The 20,082-nt window shown below is 53.6% G+C and overlaps 1 protein-coding gene across 1 annotated transcript; it reads left to right on the forward strand.

The window, feature by feature from the left end:
• The first annotated feature begins 13,381 nt into the window (after window positions 1-13,381).
• Window positions 13,382-14,314, forward strand: LOC131590679 (olfactory receptor 14A16-like). Its single transcript, XM_058860942.1, has one exon. It carries the CDS (start codon window positions 13,382-13,384, stop codon window positions 14,312-14,314), a length of 933 nt encoding a protein of 310 aa, XP_058716925.1.
• Window positions 14,315-20,082: the final 5,768 nt, after the last annotated feature.

Here is a 20,082-nt window from a genome sequence, read left to right on the forward strand (position 1 = left end):
TAGCCCTTTTCAGTAGAGGGGCCTACCCCTATGTGTGCCACTCATCCACTTAGGTACCCTCTGCACACTCAGAGGGGGGGCTTTTATCCCCAGGAGACGCCTCACTCGTTTCTCTGGGCCCAATTGGGCCTCTTTCGCTTCCTGCCGTTCCCGGCCGGCCCCCTCGCGGGAGTCCGGAACCGCGGTACTGGGCAGTCCACACTCATCCCGGGGGTCCGAGCTGCCAGCCCCCGTCTCACTCACACCACACTCGTTCGCCTCCTACTCCCGCCACCGGTGGCTTACCCAATCCGGCGCTCTTCTGCGCTGCTGATCCCAGGCTGTCCTTCCTGGTCCAGTATAGCCAGCTGTCCCCCGGAGGCCCGATAGGACGGGCGGCCGTCCCGTCCCTGGTCCTCTTCGGGGCGTGGCTATCCCAGACGAGCCCCCAAGCTGTGATGAACGGGCTAGGAGACCAGCTCCTTTTAAAAAGGCCTTTATTAAACAGGACAGCTCTGGGGTGGGGGCCCGAGGGGTCGCGCACACCACCTCTGCTCCCACTTGGACACCGCAGAAGAGGAGGATCCCTGCAGCTTTGTCACTAGGGCAGAGCTGGGCCTTCCTTCCTCACGGGAGTCCCCGGGAAGACTCCTTCTCTTGGCCTCAGTAGCCTAGGGTGTCATCCCAGTCGAGTCCCCTCCTGGTTATGTCGGCCTCTGGAGGGAAGTCAGGGGACTCCTCTGGGTCTTCCTTGTTCGATGGTACTGTTTTTATTCCTTCCCTTTTGTGTGGCTCGTTGTCTCGGGGTTTTTTTCCAGTCTGAGTGCGTCCCATGAGTCTCTGGTCTCTTTCATTTTCATAAAAGTCCTTATGTCATCCTCCTCCTCAGGGCCCAACTGAACAATGTACAGCAACTTGGGGCAGGGGTACAGTGTTGCCATGTGGGAGTCTAGGAGCAGTGGGGGCAGGGCCTGGCTGAACACGGAACAAGAAACACAGGGTACAGCAACTTGGGACAGGGGGCAGGGCCTGGCTGAACACGGAACAAGAAACACAGGGTACAGCAACTTGGGACAGGGGTACAAGGTAAGTAAACCTGGGACAGGGGTACAAGGTAAGTAAGGGGTTTACAAACAGTAATATGGTAACAATATTCGAATTATTCTTAACAATCCTGAGTTGCGAGAGACCTGCAGAGCGACGTGCAGAGCAAACTGCCCTGCACAGGGCTCCCCTAAGGGTACTAGGATCCCTGGCTCCCCACGTCTCCTGCAGAACCCTTGCCCTGACAGCCCTGGCCAAGCTGTCAGAGCACCTACCCATTCCCCTGCTTCCCCAGTTGTGAAACCCCTGTTAAATACTTCCCAGGTTCAAAATTCCCCATTGTATGATGTTGTAAATCCCCAGCTTTTACCCCCGGACCCCTGTGCCTCAGTTTCCCCTTCTTCCCATTACTCCCCTATGTTCCCCTATCCTACCTGTGATCCACAAAATGGCTCCCGAAGGGCACAAGATGGCGGGGACCACATGGCTGGGACCTTCTTATGTGCTCCTTCTTCCCATAATCCCTTCCGTCCTTCCAAGTTCAACCCCTTCCTCCCTAACTCCTCCCCTTCCCCCTACCATAGTTCCTCCCACTACCCCTCGAGAAGTTCCTCCTCCTCAGGGGTGGGTCCTGACAACACCACTCCCCCAAGCCACTCCCTTTCCGGTTACCGCTCCACCCCTTTACCCCCCTACTCAGTTGGTCCTCCAGTCCCGCCCCTTCCGGCTCCTGGTTCCCACGCTCCCCCTTCCGGTTCCCACGCTCCCCCTAACATCCGGTTCCCACGCTTTGGGAATCGGGGGAGCTGGGCCTGAGAACCAGAACCCGGAACTGGTAAATATCCCCCTTGCTGCACCAGTGACTTTTCGTGGGAGGGGAGGGCGATCCCGAGAATGGGAAGCCTTCTCATTCCAAACAAAGAGGGAGCTGTGCAAGGCACAGAAGGAGTTTGGGAGGAGTAGCGAGTATTTTAAAGGGTTATTAAAGGCTACCTTCTCAGCAAACGAAATGGTTCCCCATGATCTAAAGGAGTTGTTTTCCTGTCTCCTTTCCTCAGCCGATTTCAGGCTGTGGAAACAGGGATGGAAGAGATCATTGGAAACCATCCTTCCAGAGCTTTTGCACAGTAATGAAACTGCAGATGACGCAGATGGAGTCCCTCTAACTTTGGAACACTTGTGCGGTGAAGGGGATTGGGATAAACCGGAAGAGCAGGCCAAGGTGTTGCCCCGGACTGTGATAAAAAAAATCATGGAAACTGCTGAGAAGGTATTTTATACCTTGCCTGAGGAGGGACCCCAAGTTAATTTGATGAGTATTTACCAGCTCCCAGATGAGCCCTTCAATAAATTTGTTGATAGATTACAGAAGCAGGTAGAAAGACAAGTTGAAAAGGCGGAGCTCCAGGAACAGCTGGTGTTAGAAGTGGCAAAGGCGAACGCCAACGAGCTTTGCCGTCAAATCATCTTCAGCCTGCTGCTCTATCCTACCCTGACGCTGGACACCCTGATTGAAGCATGCACCAAGAAAGCTCCAATGACAGGGATGTCCAGGGCCATACCACCGCCGACATCGAGGAGGATACCAACCGCAGCCGTGACGCAGTCAATGCCAGTAACACCAGCGCGTCCACCACTGCATTGTTATCGCTGCGGACAACCAGGGCACATGGCTAGGGATTGCCCAGCAGCACACCCTAGCCAAGGGAGCAACTTGGGGGCGAGGGCAAAAGAAGGTTCAATAAAAAAAAACTAGGGGAGCGGCGCGAACCTGCCCCGCGCGATGCTACAAATGGGGCAGGTCTCGCGGAGGAGGGGGGCTCACATTCCCAGGCTTGGACAATCTACCGGACACGACATTTGATAACCGTGAGAGACATCCTTTTTTGGTCCCAGCACTGGACAGTAGTTGCTGTGGACCCACTGGAGGGAAACCGGATGGACAACAGACACGTGTGTAAGTACATCGCCATCGGGGACACAAAGCATACACCCCCAGAAATCGAGATCTCCCCGATCACCTTCCCGGGTGGTCCAGAGGATCTCATTCTTTTGGTGCGTTGCAATCACCCACCATACTTCCTTCCCAAAGGCCACATCATCGCCCAGTACATCCCTATCCCTGAAGGAATCCCAGTAGATGACCATGCACCAGGCATCTACTGGGCAGAGGTGGTGGGAGAAAACAAACCTATAGTTGACTGCAGTGTCAAGCAAGGTGCCGAGTTAATCAACATGAAAGGTCTGCTTGACACGGGGGCAGATGTGACGATCATCCCCGAAAGGAGATGGCCGTCACATTGGGAGTTGCAACCCGTGGCTGGCAAAATACAGGGTATAGGGGGTACCCAATTGGCACAAATCTCAAAGAGCGTAGTGCAAATTATGGGGCCGGATGGGCAATTGGCAAATTTACGCCCATTCGTTGTGGATTTCCAGGTTCCCTTGTGGGGGAGGGACCTTATGTCACAATGGGGGGTAAAAATAGAAATCCCAAAAACCCCTCGGGATTTTTGATAGCGGCCACTGTAGAGCGCCCTTTCCAAAAGTTAGATTGGACCACTGATGAAGCTATTTGGATTGATCAGTGGCCGCTTCGAAAAGACAAATTAAAGGCGCTCAACGAACTCGTGGAGGAGCAACTAGCGAAAGGAAATATAGTTGAGACCACGAGCCCTTGGAATTCCCCAGTCTTTGTCATCCGAAAGCTGGGGAAAGACAAGTGGCGACTCCTCCATGACCTTCGGGCTATTAATAAAGTCATTGTTGACATGGGGCCCCTCCAACCAGGGATGCCTACCCCAACTATGCTCCCCCGAAATTGGAATTTGGCCGTTATTGATATTAAAGATTGCTTTTTCCAGATTCCCCTACACCCTGAAGATGCCCCGCGGTTTGCATTCTCGGTTCCAACCCTTAACCGAGAAGCCCCAATGAGGAGATTCCACTGGCGGGTATTGCCCCAGGGCATGAAGAACTCACCCACTATCTGCCAGTGGTATGTCGCCTCATTGCTGTCCCCTTTGCGCGCCGAAATGGGGGAGGTCATCATCCATCATTACATGGATGATGTCCTGGTATGCGCCCCCCATGACTTATCTATTTACGCAATCGCTTGACCGAGTGGTTAACATTCTAACATCTGCAGGTTTTCAGCTCCAGGAGGACAAGGTTCAGAGGATGCCGCCCTGGAAGTATCTGGGTCTGCGGATTGCTGAGCGGACCATTGTGCCGCAGAAATTGGCTATTAACAGCAATCCGAAGACTTTGGCGGACCTCCATTCACTGTGTGGGACCTTGAACTGGGTCAGGCCTTGGCTGGGCCTCACTACTGAAGACCTAGCCCCCCTCTTCGTGCTTTTGAAGGGGGAGAAGGAGCTTAGTTCTCCCAGGACCCTGACCCCAGAAGCGAAGAAAGCCCTGGAGAAGGTAGAAGATGCCCTGGCGGAGAGACAGGCGCATCGGTATGAACCGACCCTACCATTCGAGTTTATAGTGTTAGGAAAGATGCCACATCTACATGGGATGATTTTCCAATGGGACCAAGGCTCTAAGGATCCCCTCTTGATAATAGAGTGGGTGTTCCTGAGTCATCAGAGGTCCAAAAGTGTCACCCGGCCACAGGAACTGATGGCTCAGCTCATCGGGAGAGCTCGGGCTAGGCTTAGGGAGATGGCCGGGTGTGATTTTGCATGCATTCGATTACCAGTCAGCTTGTCTCGAGACAAAGTGTCCCCAGATAAGCTGACCAAAGAAATGTTCAATCAATTGCTTCGGGAAAATGAGATCCTCCAAATTGCATTTGACAGCTATGAAGGACAAGTCTCCGTCCATGCCCCTGCCCACAAATTTTTCAATTCCAAATTCAATGCAATTCCAAAAGCAGTGCGGAGCAGGAAGCCCCTCAAAGCCTTGACTGTGTTCACTGACGCATCCGGGGCATCTCACAGGTCTGTAGTGCCTTGGTGAGATCCCGAGACTCAGCAATGGGAAACAGATGTTAAGTATGTGGAGGGATCTCCACAGGTTGCTGAGTTAGATGCAGTTGTCAGGGCCTTTGAGAGGTTTTCTGAACCTTTCAATCTAATAACAGATTCGGCTTATGTAGCAGGGGTGGTCGCAAGGGCTAAGCATGCAGCCCTGAAGGAGGTCTCAAACCCAAAGCTGTTTGAGTTGCTTTCTGCATTGATTTACACTGTTTCCCACAGAAAGCAACCTTTTTTTGTAATGCATGTGAGGTCACACACGGACCTCCCTGGCCCGGTGGCCGAAGGGAATCGGATAGCCGATTCCCTCGCCACCCCTGTTTCAATGGCTCAACTCCCCGATCTGTTCCAACAAGCCAAGCTGAGTCACCAAATATTCCATCAAAATGTGCCTGGTCTGGTCCGCCAATTCCACCTGCGGCGGGATCAGGCCAGAGCCATTGTGGCCACATGCCCACACTGCCAGACCACCGCCATGCCCTCCCTGGGATCGGGAGTCAACCCTCGAGGCCTGGGGAGCTGTGAAGTGTGGCAAATGGATGTGACGCACATCCCCGAGTTTGGTAGGCTTCGGTTTGTACATGTCTCCATCGATACTTTCTCAGGCGCGGTCTTTGCTTCTGCCCACACAGGGGAGAAAGCTGAGCATGTCTGCAAACATCTCATGTAGGCCTTCTCTGTGCTGGGGGTCCCCAAAGAACTCAAAACAGACAACGGCCCAGCATATGCCTCCAGGAAACTGGAGGAATTCCTGCAAGAGTGGGGAGTAGAACACAAAAGAGGCATCCCACACTCCCCCACCGGCCAAGCGATTGTTGAGCGAGCCCACCAATCGCTCAAACGTATCTTAGCTCATCAGAAAGGGACGATGAGAGGCTGCACGCCTCATGAGAGATTATGTAAAGCGTTGTTTACCATCAACTTTTTGAATTGCAGTGACCAGGATCCCAACCCTCCAGTGGCCCGGCACTTCCAGTCCACCAGCAACTACAGGCTACAACATCGCCCTCCAGTGCTGGTCCGAGACCCAGAGACCCAAAAGGTCCTGGGTCCGTTCGATCTGGTGACCTGGGGGCGAGGCTACGCTTGCGTTTCCTCGCCCCAGGGACTAAGGTGGATCCCACAAAAGTGAGTGAAGCCTTATGTCCCAAAACATCCTACCAGGCCACCAGACGAAAAAGAAAAAGAGCGTCGTGTCCATGCAAGCCACCCCGATGACCCCTGAAAGCGATGAGGAGGAGGAAGATCTCGAATTCCCTTTTCCTTTTAATGAACTGCTCCCCTATTATGTTAAATAAAAGCGTTCATTTTTCGTTTCAGAGAGCCATCCGAAAATGACGGCAGCGAGTCTTACCCTGAACATCGCACTCCTGGTTCTACTGGTGGCCCAGGCAGCCGCGTGGATTGTGCCCCAACCCAAACAAAATGTTTGGGTAATGTTGGTGAAGTCTCTGCAGAGGGATGAGTTATGTTTGTCCACCGGAGCAGCGGGAAATCCAATGACCACCTGCCTGGTGGGGATCCCATTAAAGCCAGAGGAGTACCCAGAATCCCTGATGGAATTAGTGAAAGAGGCCAACAAAGGTAGGCCAGCTCAGCGAGTGGTCCGCTCCCTTCCATCTTATAAGGTAAAGAAACCCGTCCAGAATCCCCTCCTCCTTTGGAGGGACTGGCAGGCTTACCTAGAGCGGGCCGTCGCTGAGCCTCAAGAATTTGATTTATTAAACTCTTCCCTGGCACCCTTTTGCGTTCAGTTCCGTTACTACCCAGATAATCCTTCCCTATATCCAAAAATTATCCAGGATAACAAAAAATTCCAGGCAGCTGCGTGGTGCAAGAACATCGCACACGTGAAAATGCCTTCCACACTAGATTCTCGCCCTCTTAAGCTGCCGAAAGGAATGTTCCTGATATGTGGAGACCGGGCATGGGCTGGCATCCCCTCTCGCCTTCTCGGAGGGCCATGTACCTTAGGCCAGTTGTCCCTGTTTTCCCCCAACGCAACCCAAATTGAAAATTGGACACCAAAAAATAATTCGGCTATCAAGAAGCGCAGTCTGGAAAACCTAGACCCGGACTGTGATTCCGAAATCTTTCATTGGAGCAAGCCAAAACGGGTGGCAGTGTCCGTGTTTTTACCATGGTTGGCCGCTGCTCAAGCCCTGGGTGAATTAGGCCAGTTCGAGTGTTGGGTAGTTAAACAGGCCAATTTAACGTCAACTGCGCTAGGCGACCTCCTCGAAGACGAGGAAATAACCAGGCGGGCCACTCTACAAAACTGAGCAGCCATCGATTTCCTACTGCTCCTCCATAACCATGATTGCAGAGACTTCGAGGGGCTCTGCTGCTTGAACCTTACCAGCCGGAGCCCCGACATTCGAAAGACCATCTCCGAGATGAAGGGCATGATCCACCAGATTCATCAGGAAACCGGCGACTGGGTCACCAACTTGTTCTCAGGATTGGGTGTGTCCGGATGGCTCTCCTCCATTATTTGAACTGTGTTATGGGTTGTTTTTGTCATTTTTATAGTTTTGGCTGCTTTCGCAGTGTTAAAAAGATGTTTAGTTCAGTCCATCTTACATCTTGTATCCCCCCCACCTCAAGTCAATTATGTTACTTCACATCCTCCTCCTCCACCCTCTCCCTCCGCAAAATGGTTCACTGTACCCTCTACTCCCCCAGACCTTGCATCCCCCTCTTCTTGAAAAAGAAAGGGGGAGATGTTGCCGCCTGTTCGTTTGATGTTTGTTTGATGTTGTTAAGTTCAAGTTGGTTCGCCCCAGTTGCTCCCCTGTTTTCCCTGAATGGTTTGTCCCCGGTTCTCAATCATTGTAAGCCCCTCCCCTTTTTCCAGAGTGTTCCCCATCCATCACCTTTATCCTACCCCCAAGCCCTATCAGTCAATGTAAACCCCACCTTTTGTTCTAGTCCTTTCCCTGCTCATCACCCTTTCCTTGATGCCCCATTGCTTGTACAATTGCCGCCCCTCCCCTGCGTCCTTACCATTGGTCCTTAATATTGTATCCCACTCCCCCAACTTCTCCCTCGCGATCTTCCCATTGGTTGATGTTCTGACCGCCCACTGTCCTTATAACCTGACGCACAGAGGTGCTCGAGGAGTCTCGGCTCAGACCTCTTCCCTGCAGTCCCAGCCCTGTCCCTTGTCATCGCTCCCTTGCCCTTATAATAAACTTGTTCCTGGGAATTTGGAAGAAACTGAGTCCTCTCAGATCCTTTCGCCACGACCACTGACACCCTGAGAGCTACAGAGCCCGGTGTATGTACAGCTCTGGAGGTTCCACGCTGGGAAACATAGTCCCCACGTGGTTCCCCACTCCTGGCACTGCCATCGGCCAACAGCTAGCCAGAACACCAGTGGCCTGACAGCGGGCGGTGTCAGGAGGGTACAAAGCATCAGCTAATCAGAGATATCCTGGGGAGGGTAAAAGGCAGGGTTCACAAAATCATCATCCAATGAGGGAGGTAGGGGGGGAAAATTGGGTCACATGGACTAACATCAAAGTCACATGGACTAACTAATCCCCTAAACATCGAAGTTTAGGGGATTTCTGAAGTGGAATTCCAAGCATGCGGTGGGTCTAAGGTAGAATTTACAGGTGACTCAGGGTAGATTGACAATGTGCTGTGGGAGGGTCTCATTTGGACCAAACCTTCAACTGGGGCAATAACAGAACAGACCATGAACAAGAAACACACTGCAACAACCACCCTTTGTCCTGTTGTGGCAGGCCCCACTAAAACCTTTGTCCACCGTTGCATTTCCAATGAGCCAGGTTTCCATGGCAATTGCCAGGACAGGTGACCCAGGTGTGGTGTCCCAGGGAGGGTTGCCATGGAAACAGGTGGCAGCACTGACCCTTTCTGTCTGGCTGAGCTGACCTTTGGCCCTGGCAGTGGCGTTTGCTGCTGGTTCCACGATGCCTGAGCAGCCAGCGCGGCACAGGGCAGGTGGCCGTGGCACAAGCCCCCAGCAAGGGATCCCCTCTGGCTCTGGGCAGTGACAGCAGCCCTGAGCAAAGGGCTGGCACAATGGGGTCAGTGCAGTGTCCATGGCAACAGCCCCTTGCAATGGCCCAGTGCAGGTTGGGATGATAATCCACCCTCACAGCTGGCCCAGGGCAGCTCTGCAGTGCCCTTCCCCACAGCCTGGCTGCACAGAAACACTTCCAGGGCTCTCTGCATTTCCCTTCCCTCACTCTTGGCTCACTCACACACCTCCCAACCACCCACTTGGTGCTTTCAGCTGCAAGGAGTTCAAAGCTTGTCTGTCCTTCAGCAGCTGCTCGAATCCTGCCTTCAGCCAACTCTGGATTTGTGTTTATTGCAGAACTCCCTGTGTGTCTGAAACATTCCTTGCCTGGCTCTGCCTTGGGGAAGGGGAACCTCCTTGGTGGCACCTTGGGCTTGGCACACACTTGAGGAGGGTGTCTGTTTTCCATGGGGAAACTCAGCAGTTTTAGGTTGCTAAAATAAAAGAAGAAAACCCCTCTTTGCCTGAGTGCAGCCAGTTCTCTGAGCAAAGCAGGTCCCAGGTGAGTGAGGAGAGACAGGATGGGGCTGGGGAAGGTGGAGCAAGGTTGTCCACACTGGGTCAGACCTCAAGGCACAGCTTCTCTGACCTGGCCAGACCTCCTTAGGAGAGACCCTGGATCAATATTGATCACTGAATGCTGCAATCACCTCTGCTCTAAAGAGAACAGGAATAAAAGACACCCTTTAAAATAGGAACACATATTTCCTAGAAGCTCTTTGAACTATTTCTCCATAACTATTGTAGGAAAATTTCCTAATGAACTGCACCAGACCAGAGGGAAATCAAGGCACAGCCATGGTTTGTTGGGACTTGCTTGATCCTAATGAGCCCCGTGGTGCATTTGGAGATGAGCCCTGGAACCTCAGGGCCTGAGAGGAGATTATTGCACAAACCTTTCCAGGAGTCCAAGTCAGAGGAAACACCCAAAGTTTCTCCAAGCATTAATGGGTGCCACTGAGGTCCATCCCCAACACAGGCTCCTCATGGACTCCTTGGAGGAGAGAACTGGAGGCCAGGATTGCACAGAAACCTCTCAGAGACTCACTGTGGAAAGGACAATCCAAAGCAGCTGAAAAAGCCCTGAGTATCTCAAAGTATTGATGAGCCCCACTGAGTGTCAATGCAAAGCTCCCCAGGGACTCATTAAAGCAGATAATTGGGGCCATGATGGCACAAACTTCTCAGAGACTCAGTGTGGGAAGGAAAAAGTAAAGTACCTTAAGAACCTGAAGTACCTTGAAGCATTAATGAGCCCCACTGAGTGTTGTTACTGACAAAGCCTCTCAAGGGACTAATTACAGCAGATAATTGGAGGCCAGGATTGCACAAACTCTCAAAACTCCAAGACAAAAGCCAAAGTCCTTTGAAAAAGCTGCAGTTGCTGGGAGCATGAAGGAGCCCCCCAGGGCCATTCCTGAGCAAGGCTCCCCAGGGACTCCTTCCAGCAGATCCCTGAGGCCACTGGCATGTGGGCTAGGGGGGATGCTGAGGGCAGGCCAAGGGGGTGACAGTGGCCAGCCTTGCTGGGGCTGTGCCAGGAGGCCCCAGGGCCTCAGGACAAGGTGTCTCCTCACAGCCCTTGGTGGCACAGAGGCTGCTGTGGCCCAGGGCACCAAGACTTGGCTTCTCTTTGTCCCCACCTCTCATCAGTGCCTGCAGTTCTCTGCTCTGCCTGGGGCCTGGGGACACTTTCTCAGTCATGTCCCTCAGAGGGACCCATTAAAAGTAAAAGAAACTTTGGAGTTGGATTCTGACTTGGAGTTCTTGAGAGGTTTCTTCCCCTCCCTCTCAGGGACTGATGTTCAGGTCCTCAGCACAAAGCCCCAAGAGGCTCATTAAAGTCCTGCTGCTGTGTCTGTGCTGCTCAGCTGGGCTGGGCTCCTGGCACAGAGGGCAATCCTGGAAACCAAGAAGAGCTTCAAAAGCACATTTCTCTTGCTGAGCAGCTCTTCTGCCAGCCCAGCAGGGCTGGGGCACTGCCTGCAGCCACCCCGGGCACAGCCCAGAGGCACAGAGAGCTTCAATCAGTCAGGGCTGGGAAGGTGCTGAGAAGTGCCTGGGGCAGAATCACTGCCAGCCCTTGACACAGGAAGCCTCTGGCTGCAGGACAATGCAGCTGCAGCTCCTGCAGGCATCTCCTAAAGCTGGAACATGCCAGTGCCTCCAGACTCTGTGAGTACATTCTCTGCCTGTCCCTTGTGTAGAGCAGCCAGAGGTGCCCAGGGCTGTCCTGCAGAGCAGGGTCCTGCAGCCCAGGGCGCTGTGCTGGGGCAGGGACTCTGCTGCCTGCCAGGGACAGCTCTCAGCCGGCCCGGGGAGCTGCTCCCAGCGCTGGGGAGAAGCTGTGGGGGGAAGGAGCCACCCTGAGCAGGGCAGGGGCTGCTGCTGAGAGGGGCTGTGTGGGGCAGGGCTGCTCCCAGCTCCAGACCTGCCTGGACACAGCTCCGGAGGACACTTCCCAAAGGAAGGTGAGACTGGGATTGCTGTAAAGATCAGGAGATCTCCTGAGACTGTTTTCAATTTCTTTCTTTAAGCAGGGTGGGAAAGTTGCAATGATGACAAAAGGATTTTTACTTTTTATATATTTTTAATATATTTTTAGATCTGTCAACTATTATTATATAGTTATAAAACCATGATCCTTAAGTAACTCTATTAAACTACTATTATATACTTCTATAATTATTATCCTGATTTAGCTCTAGTACATTTCCTAACCTTTCTCTTAGATTTTAGAACAATAAACTGACTTTCTAAATAGATTTCTGAAATGCTGTATAGTCTTATCATCAGAAAGAGGAGCTACAAGAAGAACATTTTGGTTTTTAACCAGAATGTGAGCGGTCATAACAAAAAGTGGGGCAAAGAAACCCTTGGACCTACTCCAGTGGGTTGACTCAGGGGTGTGTAACTGGGGCAATGAATCTCCTATTGAATGTTTCTGTTAAATATCCTAATTAATCAACCTTCATAAATTGTTGAAATAAGGGGCCGGGTGTGCCACATCCCCACTGGGACACCTGGAAGCTTCCAGTAAAGCTGGTTTTTACTTTACTCTACTGTTCTAACACTGTTGCAAAGGTTTTTGGATTTTTTTTTTTCTCTTTTGATTATAGACAACAGGTTGATGAGAGAAGCAGAAGAGGAATTGCAATCCCAGAATCACGAAACATTCTGAGTTGAAAGGGACACACCAGGATTATCAAAGTAATGTTGGAACATTTACAGAGATGCCAGAATTGTAACTTTGGGTGCTCAGTCTCTCTGCTGGGAGCCTCCTAAATGGCCTGAATGCACTGCTCTGCTATTATCATTGTTACCTGGGGCTCTCAGGGAGCCTCTGGCATCTGCAGCAGCTGAGTCAGGCCCTGCCCTTGGGATTGCTGCCAGGCAGGTGTGTCCATGGGAATGGGGTGTCCCAGCTTCCCTGTGACCTGTGGGGCTGTGGGCAAAGCAGTCCATGGGACAGGGGACTGAGCTGAGCCCCCTCCCTGAGATCCCATCATAGGCACACTGGGGATCTCCTTGCTGTGTCCTTCCAAGCTCTGAGCTGCCCTCCTGGCTGCAAATCTGTGCCAGAGCCTCTTGGAGTTCCCTGAATGTCCCACAGGGAAGGGCAGAGATGTCACAGCTGAGGAAATGCTGTTGGCTTTGCCAAGGGAGCCGTGAGTGTCCTTGGCAGAGGAGGGTGCTGAGACCTTTCCCAGAGACCTTTAGAGAGGGTGAGACATTCAGGGATCCCTCTGCTCCAGGCAGGGTCTGGTTTATGCCAGGGTGACACAGGAGTGTGATTGTGCTCTGATTCCAGCCAAAGATGCAAACCCAGGGCAGTTGGGAACAAGCCCATCCAGCCCCTCACCTTCCCTAAGCCACAGGGAATCCTTTGCCTCTCACATCTCTCAATGGCAAACTGAGTGCAGCAGAAATGCTGGGGATTTCTGACTCCAGAGAACCAAGAATGATGTGTGGGCAGGAGAACAATTCCTAAAACCATCTCCTGCCTTACTTTAGAATTGTGTGTGCAGATGCTACCAAGCCCTTCTGCATTAGGAGTGATTCCCCTGACATATCCTGAATTTCCAGCCTTGTCCCTCTCCTGCATGGCCACAAACCCAGGGCAGCAGGGCAGGGATGGCTCCTGGAGAGCCCCCAGGCACAGGCCTGGCTGCTCCTGGCACACCCAGCACAGCTGGAGCTCAGGCAGGGACGTGGGTGAAGGTTTTCCCAGAGCAGGAACAAAGGTGAGTCCCAGCCTCTCCTGACTTGTCACTGTTCTTTTTCTTCATGAACAGGTCCCCATGTGCAGCCACAGCAAATGTCCAACAGCAGCTCCATCAGCCACTTCCTGCTGCTGGCATTGGCAGACACGCGGCAGCTGCAGCTCCTGCACTTCTGCCTCTTCCTGGGCATCTCCCTGGCTGCCCTCCTGGGCAACATCCTCATCATCAGTGCCATAGCCTGCAGCCACCACCTGCACAGCCCCATGTTCTTCTTCCTGCTCAACCTGGCCCTCAGTGACCTGGGCTGCATCTGCACCACTGTGCCCAAAGCCATGCACAATTCCCTCTGGGACACCAGAGACATCTCCTACACAGGATGTGCTGCACAGGTTTTTTGTTTTGTGTTCTTCATCTCAGCAGAATATTTCCTCCTGACCATCATGTGCTATGATCGCTACGTGTCCATCTGCAAACCCCTGCACTACGAGACCCTCCTGGGCAGCAGAGCTTGTGCCCACATGGCAGCAGCTGCCTGGGCCAGTGCGTTTCTCTATTCACTGCTGCACACAGCCAATACATTTTCTCTGCCCCTGTGCCAGGGCAATGCCCTGGACCAGTTCTTCTGTGAAATCCCACACATCCTCAAGCTCTCCTGCTCAAATTCAAACCTCAGGGAACTGGCGCTTCTTGCAGTTAGTGTCTGTTTAGGACTTGGCTGTTTTGTGTTCATTGTTTTCTCCTATGTGCAGATCTTCAGGGCTGTGCTGAGGATCCCCTCTGAGCAGGGACGGCACAAAGCCTTTTCCACCTGCCTCCCTCACCTGGCCGTGGTCTCCCTGTTTGTCAGCACTGGCACATTTGCACACCTGAAGCCCCCCTCCATCTCCTCCCCATCCCTGGATCTGGCAGTGTCAGTTCTGTACTCAGTGGTGGCTCCAGCCCTGAACCCCCTCATCTACAGCCTGAGGAACCTGGAGCTCAAGGCTGCAGTGTGGACACTGATGACTGGAGGGTTTCCTAAACATTAAACTGCTGGCCAGTTTCTGCAAATCACTTGTAATAAAAGTCATCTTTGGTACTTCTTGTTAATTTCATTCTGGAGGTTTTCTTTCTTTTCCTTTTTTAATCTTGTCCCAAAAGAAATATCATTGTTTGTGCCATTTTCTCATTCCACCTTCCCTGTGCCCACACACTGTGTCAATGAGGGGCTGCGCTCTTGGTGGCTTTAAAGGAACTAAAGGGTCTCCCAGCAAAGTTTTCTCCAGAGATCTCCCTTTTGTTCCCTTCTCTGGAGCTGCAGCAGCAATGTCTGTGTGCAGAGCTGGGGACACGTCAGGGGTGGCACTGAAGCTCTGCTCCTGCTGGCCACACCATTCCTGATCCAGGCCAGGGGCCATTGACCTCCTTGGCCACCTGGGCACACTGCTGGCTCATGTCCAGCCTGCTGTCCATCAGTACCCCAGGTCCCTTTCTGCCTGGCTGCTGTCCAGCCACTCTGTCCCCAGCCTGGAGCACTGCGGGGGTTGTTGTGGCCAAAGTGCAGGACCTGGCACTTGGTCTTGTTAAACCTCACCTTGTTGGGTTTGGGCCCTGGATCCAGCCTGTCCAGGTCCCTGTGCAGAGCCCTCCTACCCTGCAGCACATCAACACCCCCAGCCAACTTGGTGTCACCACGGTTCCATGGGGCCCTGGAGTGTCACAATGGTCTCCATGACTCCATGAGGCCTCCCAGAGTCACAATGTTCCTTTGGTTCCATGGGACCCTCTGGTGTCACAAAATCCCTTGGATCCTTGTGCCCTGCAGTGTCACAATGGCACCTTGGTCCCCCAAGGCCCCGCAGTGTCCCAGTGGATCCTTGGTTCCATGAGGTCTCACAGTGCAGCAATGCTCTCCTTGGTTCCACACTGTCACCACTGGGCCTCATGGTCCCAAGGGCACCACGGTGTCAAACATGTTTCCTTCATTCCATGAGTCCCTGAGGTGTAACACTGGCCCCTTGGTTCCATGGAGCCCTGCAGTGTCCCAAAGGCCCCATCATGACACGAGGTCCTGCTCTGTTGCAATGCTCTGCATGGTTCCACAAGGCCCTGCAGTGTCACAGGGGCCTCTTGATTCCATGAGCCCAAGAAAGAGGTGGCCTCTGGAATAGTAAAAATGATCAACAACCTCCAGTGGCTGAGGATCCCTCCTCATCAGAACAGGAATGAATAGAAATAGGCACAGATTTCTGGCTGCTCCAGCTTTGGGATGGGCCCTGGGCTTGGAGCAGGAGCAGCTCTTGAGGGCCCCAAGGCCGGGGCTGTGGTGCTGGCCTGGGCAGATGGGATGGCAAGAGGGGCTGCAGAGCTCTCAGCACCTCAGGGAGAGGAGAGCAGGGCACCCAGGGAGCCTCCTTTTCCCTTGGCCAAGCACCTTCCCCATGGCTGGGGCTGAGGCCTCTCTGAGCTGCAGCTGCTGCTGTGCCCTGCAGAGGGGCTGAGGCCGTGGGGCAGTGCCCAGAGCAGCCTGCCCTGAGCAGAGCTGTGGGGCCAGAGCCGGCTGGGCTGTGCTGGGGAGAGGCCCTGGCTGCTGCCGAGAGCTCAGGGCAGCTGGGACAGCTTGGAGGGAGCTGGGCTGGGCTCAGAGAGCCTGCCAGAGAAGCCAGCAGTGTCCATCTCAGCCTGGGTGAGCGTGCAGGACTCACTGGTTCCATGTGGCCTCACAGTGTCACAATGGCCCCTTGGTTCCTTGAGGCTGTGAAGTGAATTAATGGTCTCTCCATGATTCCATGAGTCCCAGCAGTGTCACAGTGGTCTCCATGATTCCATGGTGCCCCACAGTGTCACAATGGTCCCTTGGTTCCATGGGCCCTGTGCTGGTGCTTTCCCCCCTCCCCTTCTCAGGCCGCCCTGCCAGCTGAGAAATGCTCCTTGGGCCTGGGCCTTGGCCAACAGCCCCTGGGCTCAGCTCCTGTGCAGCTCATCAGAAACACTGTCTGCTCCCAGGCACTGCTGCTGCCAACCAGCTCCTGCTTGCTTCAGGAGCAGCCCTGGGAACTGTTTCTGTTCCCTCCGTGGCACAACATCCCTGTTCTCAGCCTTGCAAAGAAAGCTGTTGATGCCAAGTGCGGCCAGGATGAAACATTGCTGTGCCTGAAGCCCCTCTCTTGGGGCCCTACAAACAGCGCTCCAAAAGGAGCCCCTTGCAGCTCTCCTGGCCCAGCCACCTCCCTCTGAGCGGGGCCTCTTCGAGCCGGGAACTCTCCCGTTTGCTGCACTCGGGGCATCCCTGAACAATGACGGAGCCTGGGCCGATCCCTGCACTCCTCCAGGCTCAGCCCCTCGCCCGCTGGGGAGATGCCAAAGCATCCACAGGGAGCATTTCCCTGCCCTGCAGGGGAATTTCTCACAGCTGCCTTGCACTGCCTCTTTGTGTCTGTGTGCACACACCAGCGCTGTGCCCTGGCAAATGTGGCAGAAATGGTGCTCTCAGAGGGGCTGGAGTGCCCTGGAGATCTGAGTCAGTCAGGCCTGTGAGTGAGGGTAAGTCACGAGGTATAAACTAAATTAAATGCTGCTAAGAATGGTTCTCTTGTTATGTTGTCACATTTAATAGAAGTTGTAAGTTATGTTTAATAACGTTAAGTGTTTTTCCGCTGGTAAATCATGAAGTCATAGGTTATAAGTTAGTATAAATACTGTAAAGTGCTGATCTTTTGTTAAACTGTGAAGTTGAAGGTATCAGTTAAGGTATAGGTTAAGTCCTGTTAAGTTTGAGCTCTGTTAAGCTTTTAGGCCGTATTCCTTTTATCCTTGCCCTCACTGTCCTCTTGTGACACACACACACACACACACACACACACAGAGCGACAGTTCTGGGTTCATTTCTGGTTGGATTGCCTGAATTTTGTTTGCTTTTGTTGTTGCTTTGTTTCCTTGCTGTGCCTGAAGTGTCCAGTCAGGACCAGAGTGACTCTTGCCAAGGAACTTTGTGCTGCTGTCACTTAATATTAAATCTGGTTTTTGCTGCTCCCTTGCCGGAAATTTTTCAAGCGCTCTCAAGCCCTCGTTGGTGAGAGGGTGAAGGAGCCCTGGCCCAGGCTCTGGCCCTGGGGGACACAGGGATGCTGCCGGGGGGTCCCTGTCCCCCTGTCCCACCCCCACGGCCCCAGCCCCGTCCCTGTGTCAGGCTCTGGGGTGGATCTGATGGAACATCCTCTGGGGGAGGCTGCGGCACCGGGGGTGGGGGAACCCGGGGGGACAGGGGACCCCGCTGTGCAGGAGCAGCGTTGGACTTCTCTGGGAGAACTGTGAGGGGGGCTGGGGTGGAGTGACCTCCCCAGTGACCTCACATTGTCCCCCGTGATGTCACACAGACACCTGGGATGTCACACAGACACCTGTGATGTCTCACAGACACCTGGGATGTCACACAGCCCCCTGTGATGTCACACAGACACCTGTGATGTCACACAGACACCTGGGATGTCACACTGTTCCTGTGATGTCACACAGACACCTGGGATGTCACACTGTTCCTGTGATGTCACACAGGCACCTGGGATGTCACACTGCCCCCAGTGATGTCACACAGACACCTGGGATGTCACACTGTTCCTGTGATGTCACACAGACACCTGGGATGTCACAGCCCACTCTGGGCAGCCCTTGTGATGTCACACAGCCAACTCTGGTATGTCATCCTGTGATGTCATACAGCTGTGCTGTGATGTCACAGAAGACTGTGATGTCACAAAGACAGCAGATATTGTCACAGTCTACTGTGATGTCACAGCCTGCTCTATGATGTTACACAGCCACATTCTGATGTCACAAACCACTCTCTGATGTCACAGAGCCACCCTCTATGATGGCAGAGTGTGCTCTATGGCCTGACACCCTCCTCTGAGATGTCACAGCCTGCTCTGTGATGTCACAACTCCATCAGTGATGTCACTCAGCCCTCTTGGTGATGTCATACAGACACCCTGTGATGTCACAGAACACACTTTGATCTCACAGCCAGGTCTGTGATGTCATACAGCCATGCCATGATGTCACAGCCTGCTCTGTGATGTCATATATCTAATGTCTAATGTCACAGTCCTCTCTGTGATGTCACAGCCTGCTCTGTGATGTCACAGAATCCCCTCTATGATGCTGTAGCTGCTCAGTGACCTCACACAACAAACTCTGTGATGTCCCAGCCCCATCTGTGACCTCACACAACCCACTCTGAGCTGTCACACAGCCCCTTTCTGACATCCCAGCTGCTCTGGGGCTCCAGGACACAGCCCCAGAGGTGCCACTGTGACACAGCCCCCTCTGGGACATCCCACAGCCCCTGCCAGTGCTGAGCCCCTGGGAGCTCTGTCTGGGCCTGCTCGTGTCCCTGAGCTGCCCTGGCAGGGCCCCAGCCCTGCTGGGCTGTGCTCAGGAGCTGCTCCTGGCCAGAGCTGTCTCTCTGCAGCGCTGCCCTTGCCAGGAGCTGCCTCTGGGCCAGGAGCCCGGCCCAGCTCAGCAGCACAGACACAGCACCAGCACTTTCATCACCCTCTCGGGCCTTTGGGGCTCTTTGCATCACACTCAGTCCCTCCGAGTGTGCTCCAGAAACTTCTCAAGAGCTCCAAGTCAGATGGAAACACTGAAGTTTCTTGTAGTTGAAATGAGAGACACGAGTGAGAAAGTGTCCCCAGGTTGCAGGCAGAGCAGAACACTGGAGGCCCTGATGGCAGCTGGGGACAAGCAAGGGAAAGGTGTCTGTGGTGCTGAGCAAAGCTGGATGTGTTTCAGGAATGCCAAGGGCCAAGGGCTGAGCCCCAGCCCCTGGCAAGGCAGATGCTGTCCCTCCCTCATTGCTCAGGGCTCTTCCCGGGCCACTGGCATGTGGGGATGTGCAATGCCAAGGGCAGCACCATGGGGCGGCCCCTGCCAGGCTGCTGAGCAGGGACAAGGAGGCAATGAGGCCCCAGGGCTGCCAGGGTCACTTGTCCCCTGCTGGCCTCAGGCCCAGGGCCAGCAGCCATGGCCAAAGGGCTGCACAAGTTGCCTCTGGCAGGGCCTTTCAGCTGCTGCCCATCCCTGTGCCCTCTCCAGCCCAGGCTGTCCTACGGTGTTGTGACAGATTGGCATTGTAGAAAACAAAGAGAAACCCCTAAGGAAGTTGAAACTGCTGGAGGCTGATGGGAGTTTTTCTCCTAGCCAACAGCTGGCCATTTCTAAGAATTGACAGCAGTTTTAACCAGTGAAAAGTGAGATCAACCTGTGAACAGCACCTTAAGCCCTAAGGCTGGGAATTTCTTTGTCTCTTGGTGTCCTGGCTGTGAAAGGTAACTGAGCTTTAGCTGGCTTCCCGTCCCCTGCCCAGCCCATGCGGCCCGAGCAGGGGCTGGGCTGGGCCTGCCGCGGCTCCCGGCCGGGAGATGGGGCCTGCGGGGCTTGCCCCGGGCTCTGGCCGGGCCAGGCCGGTCCCTGCCTCGGCTGCAGTTTTTGCTGGGACTGAATTCACCCCAGAGACTGCCGAGGAAAGAAAGAAAAAGCTCTTGACCTGCGGCGGGCTGAGACAGTGACCACACTCTCCAGAGCAGCCATGAAGAATCTTCCATCGCAGACAACTCCAGCCGCTGCTCCGGCAGAGATCACAGAACCATCTACAAAGCCTGGGCAAGATTTTAACCTTTTCATTACCCAGATGAGACTTGCAGATCAATCCTTTTACCCAGAGAGAGAAAAAGAGAGTAATCAACATGTAAAGAGACTTTATAAACTATTAGAGACAGTAAAGAAAAGAATTAAGCTTCAGAAGAGGTAGAGAATA

This window comes from Poecile atricapillus, chromosome 34, assembly GCF_030490865.1.
Source record: "Poecile atricapillus isolate bPoeAtr1 chromosome 34, bPoeAtr1.hap1, whole genome shotgun sequence".
NCBI lineage: Eukaryota > Metazoa > Chordata > Aves > Passeriformes > Paridae > Poecile > Poecile atricapillus.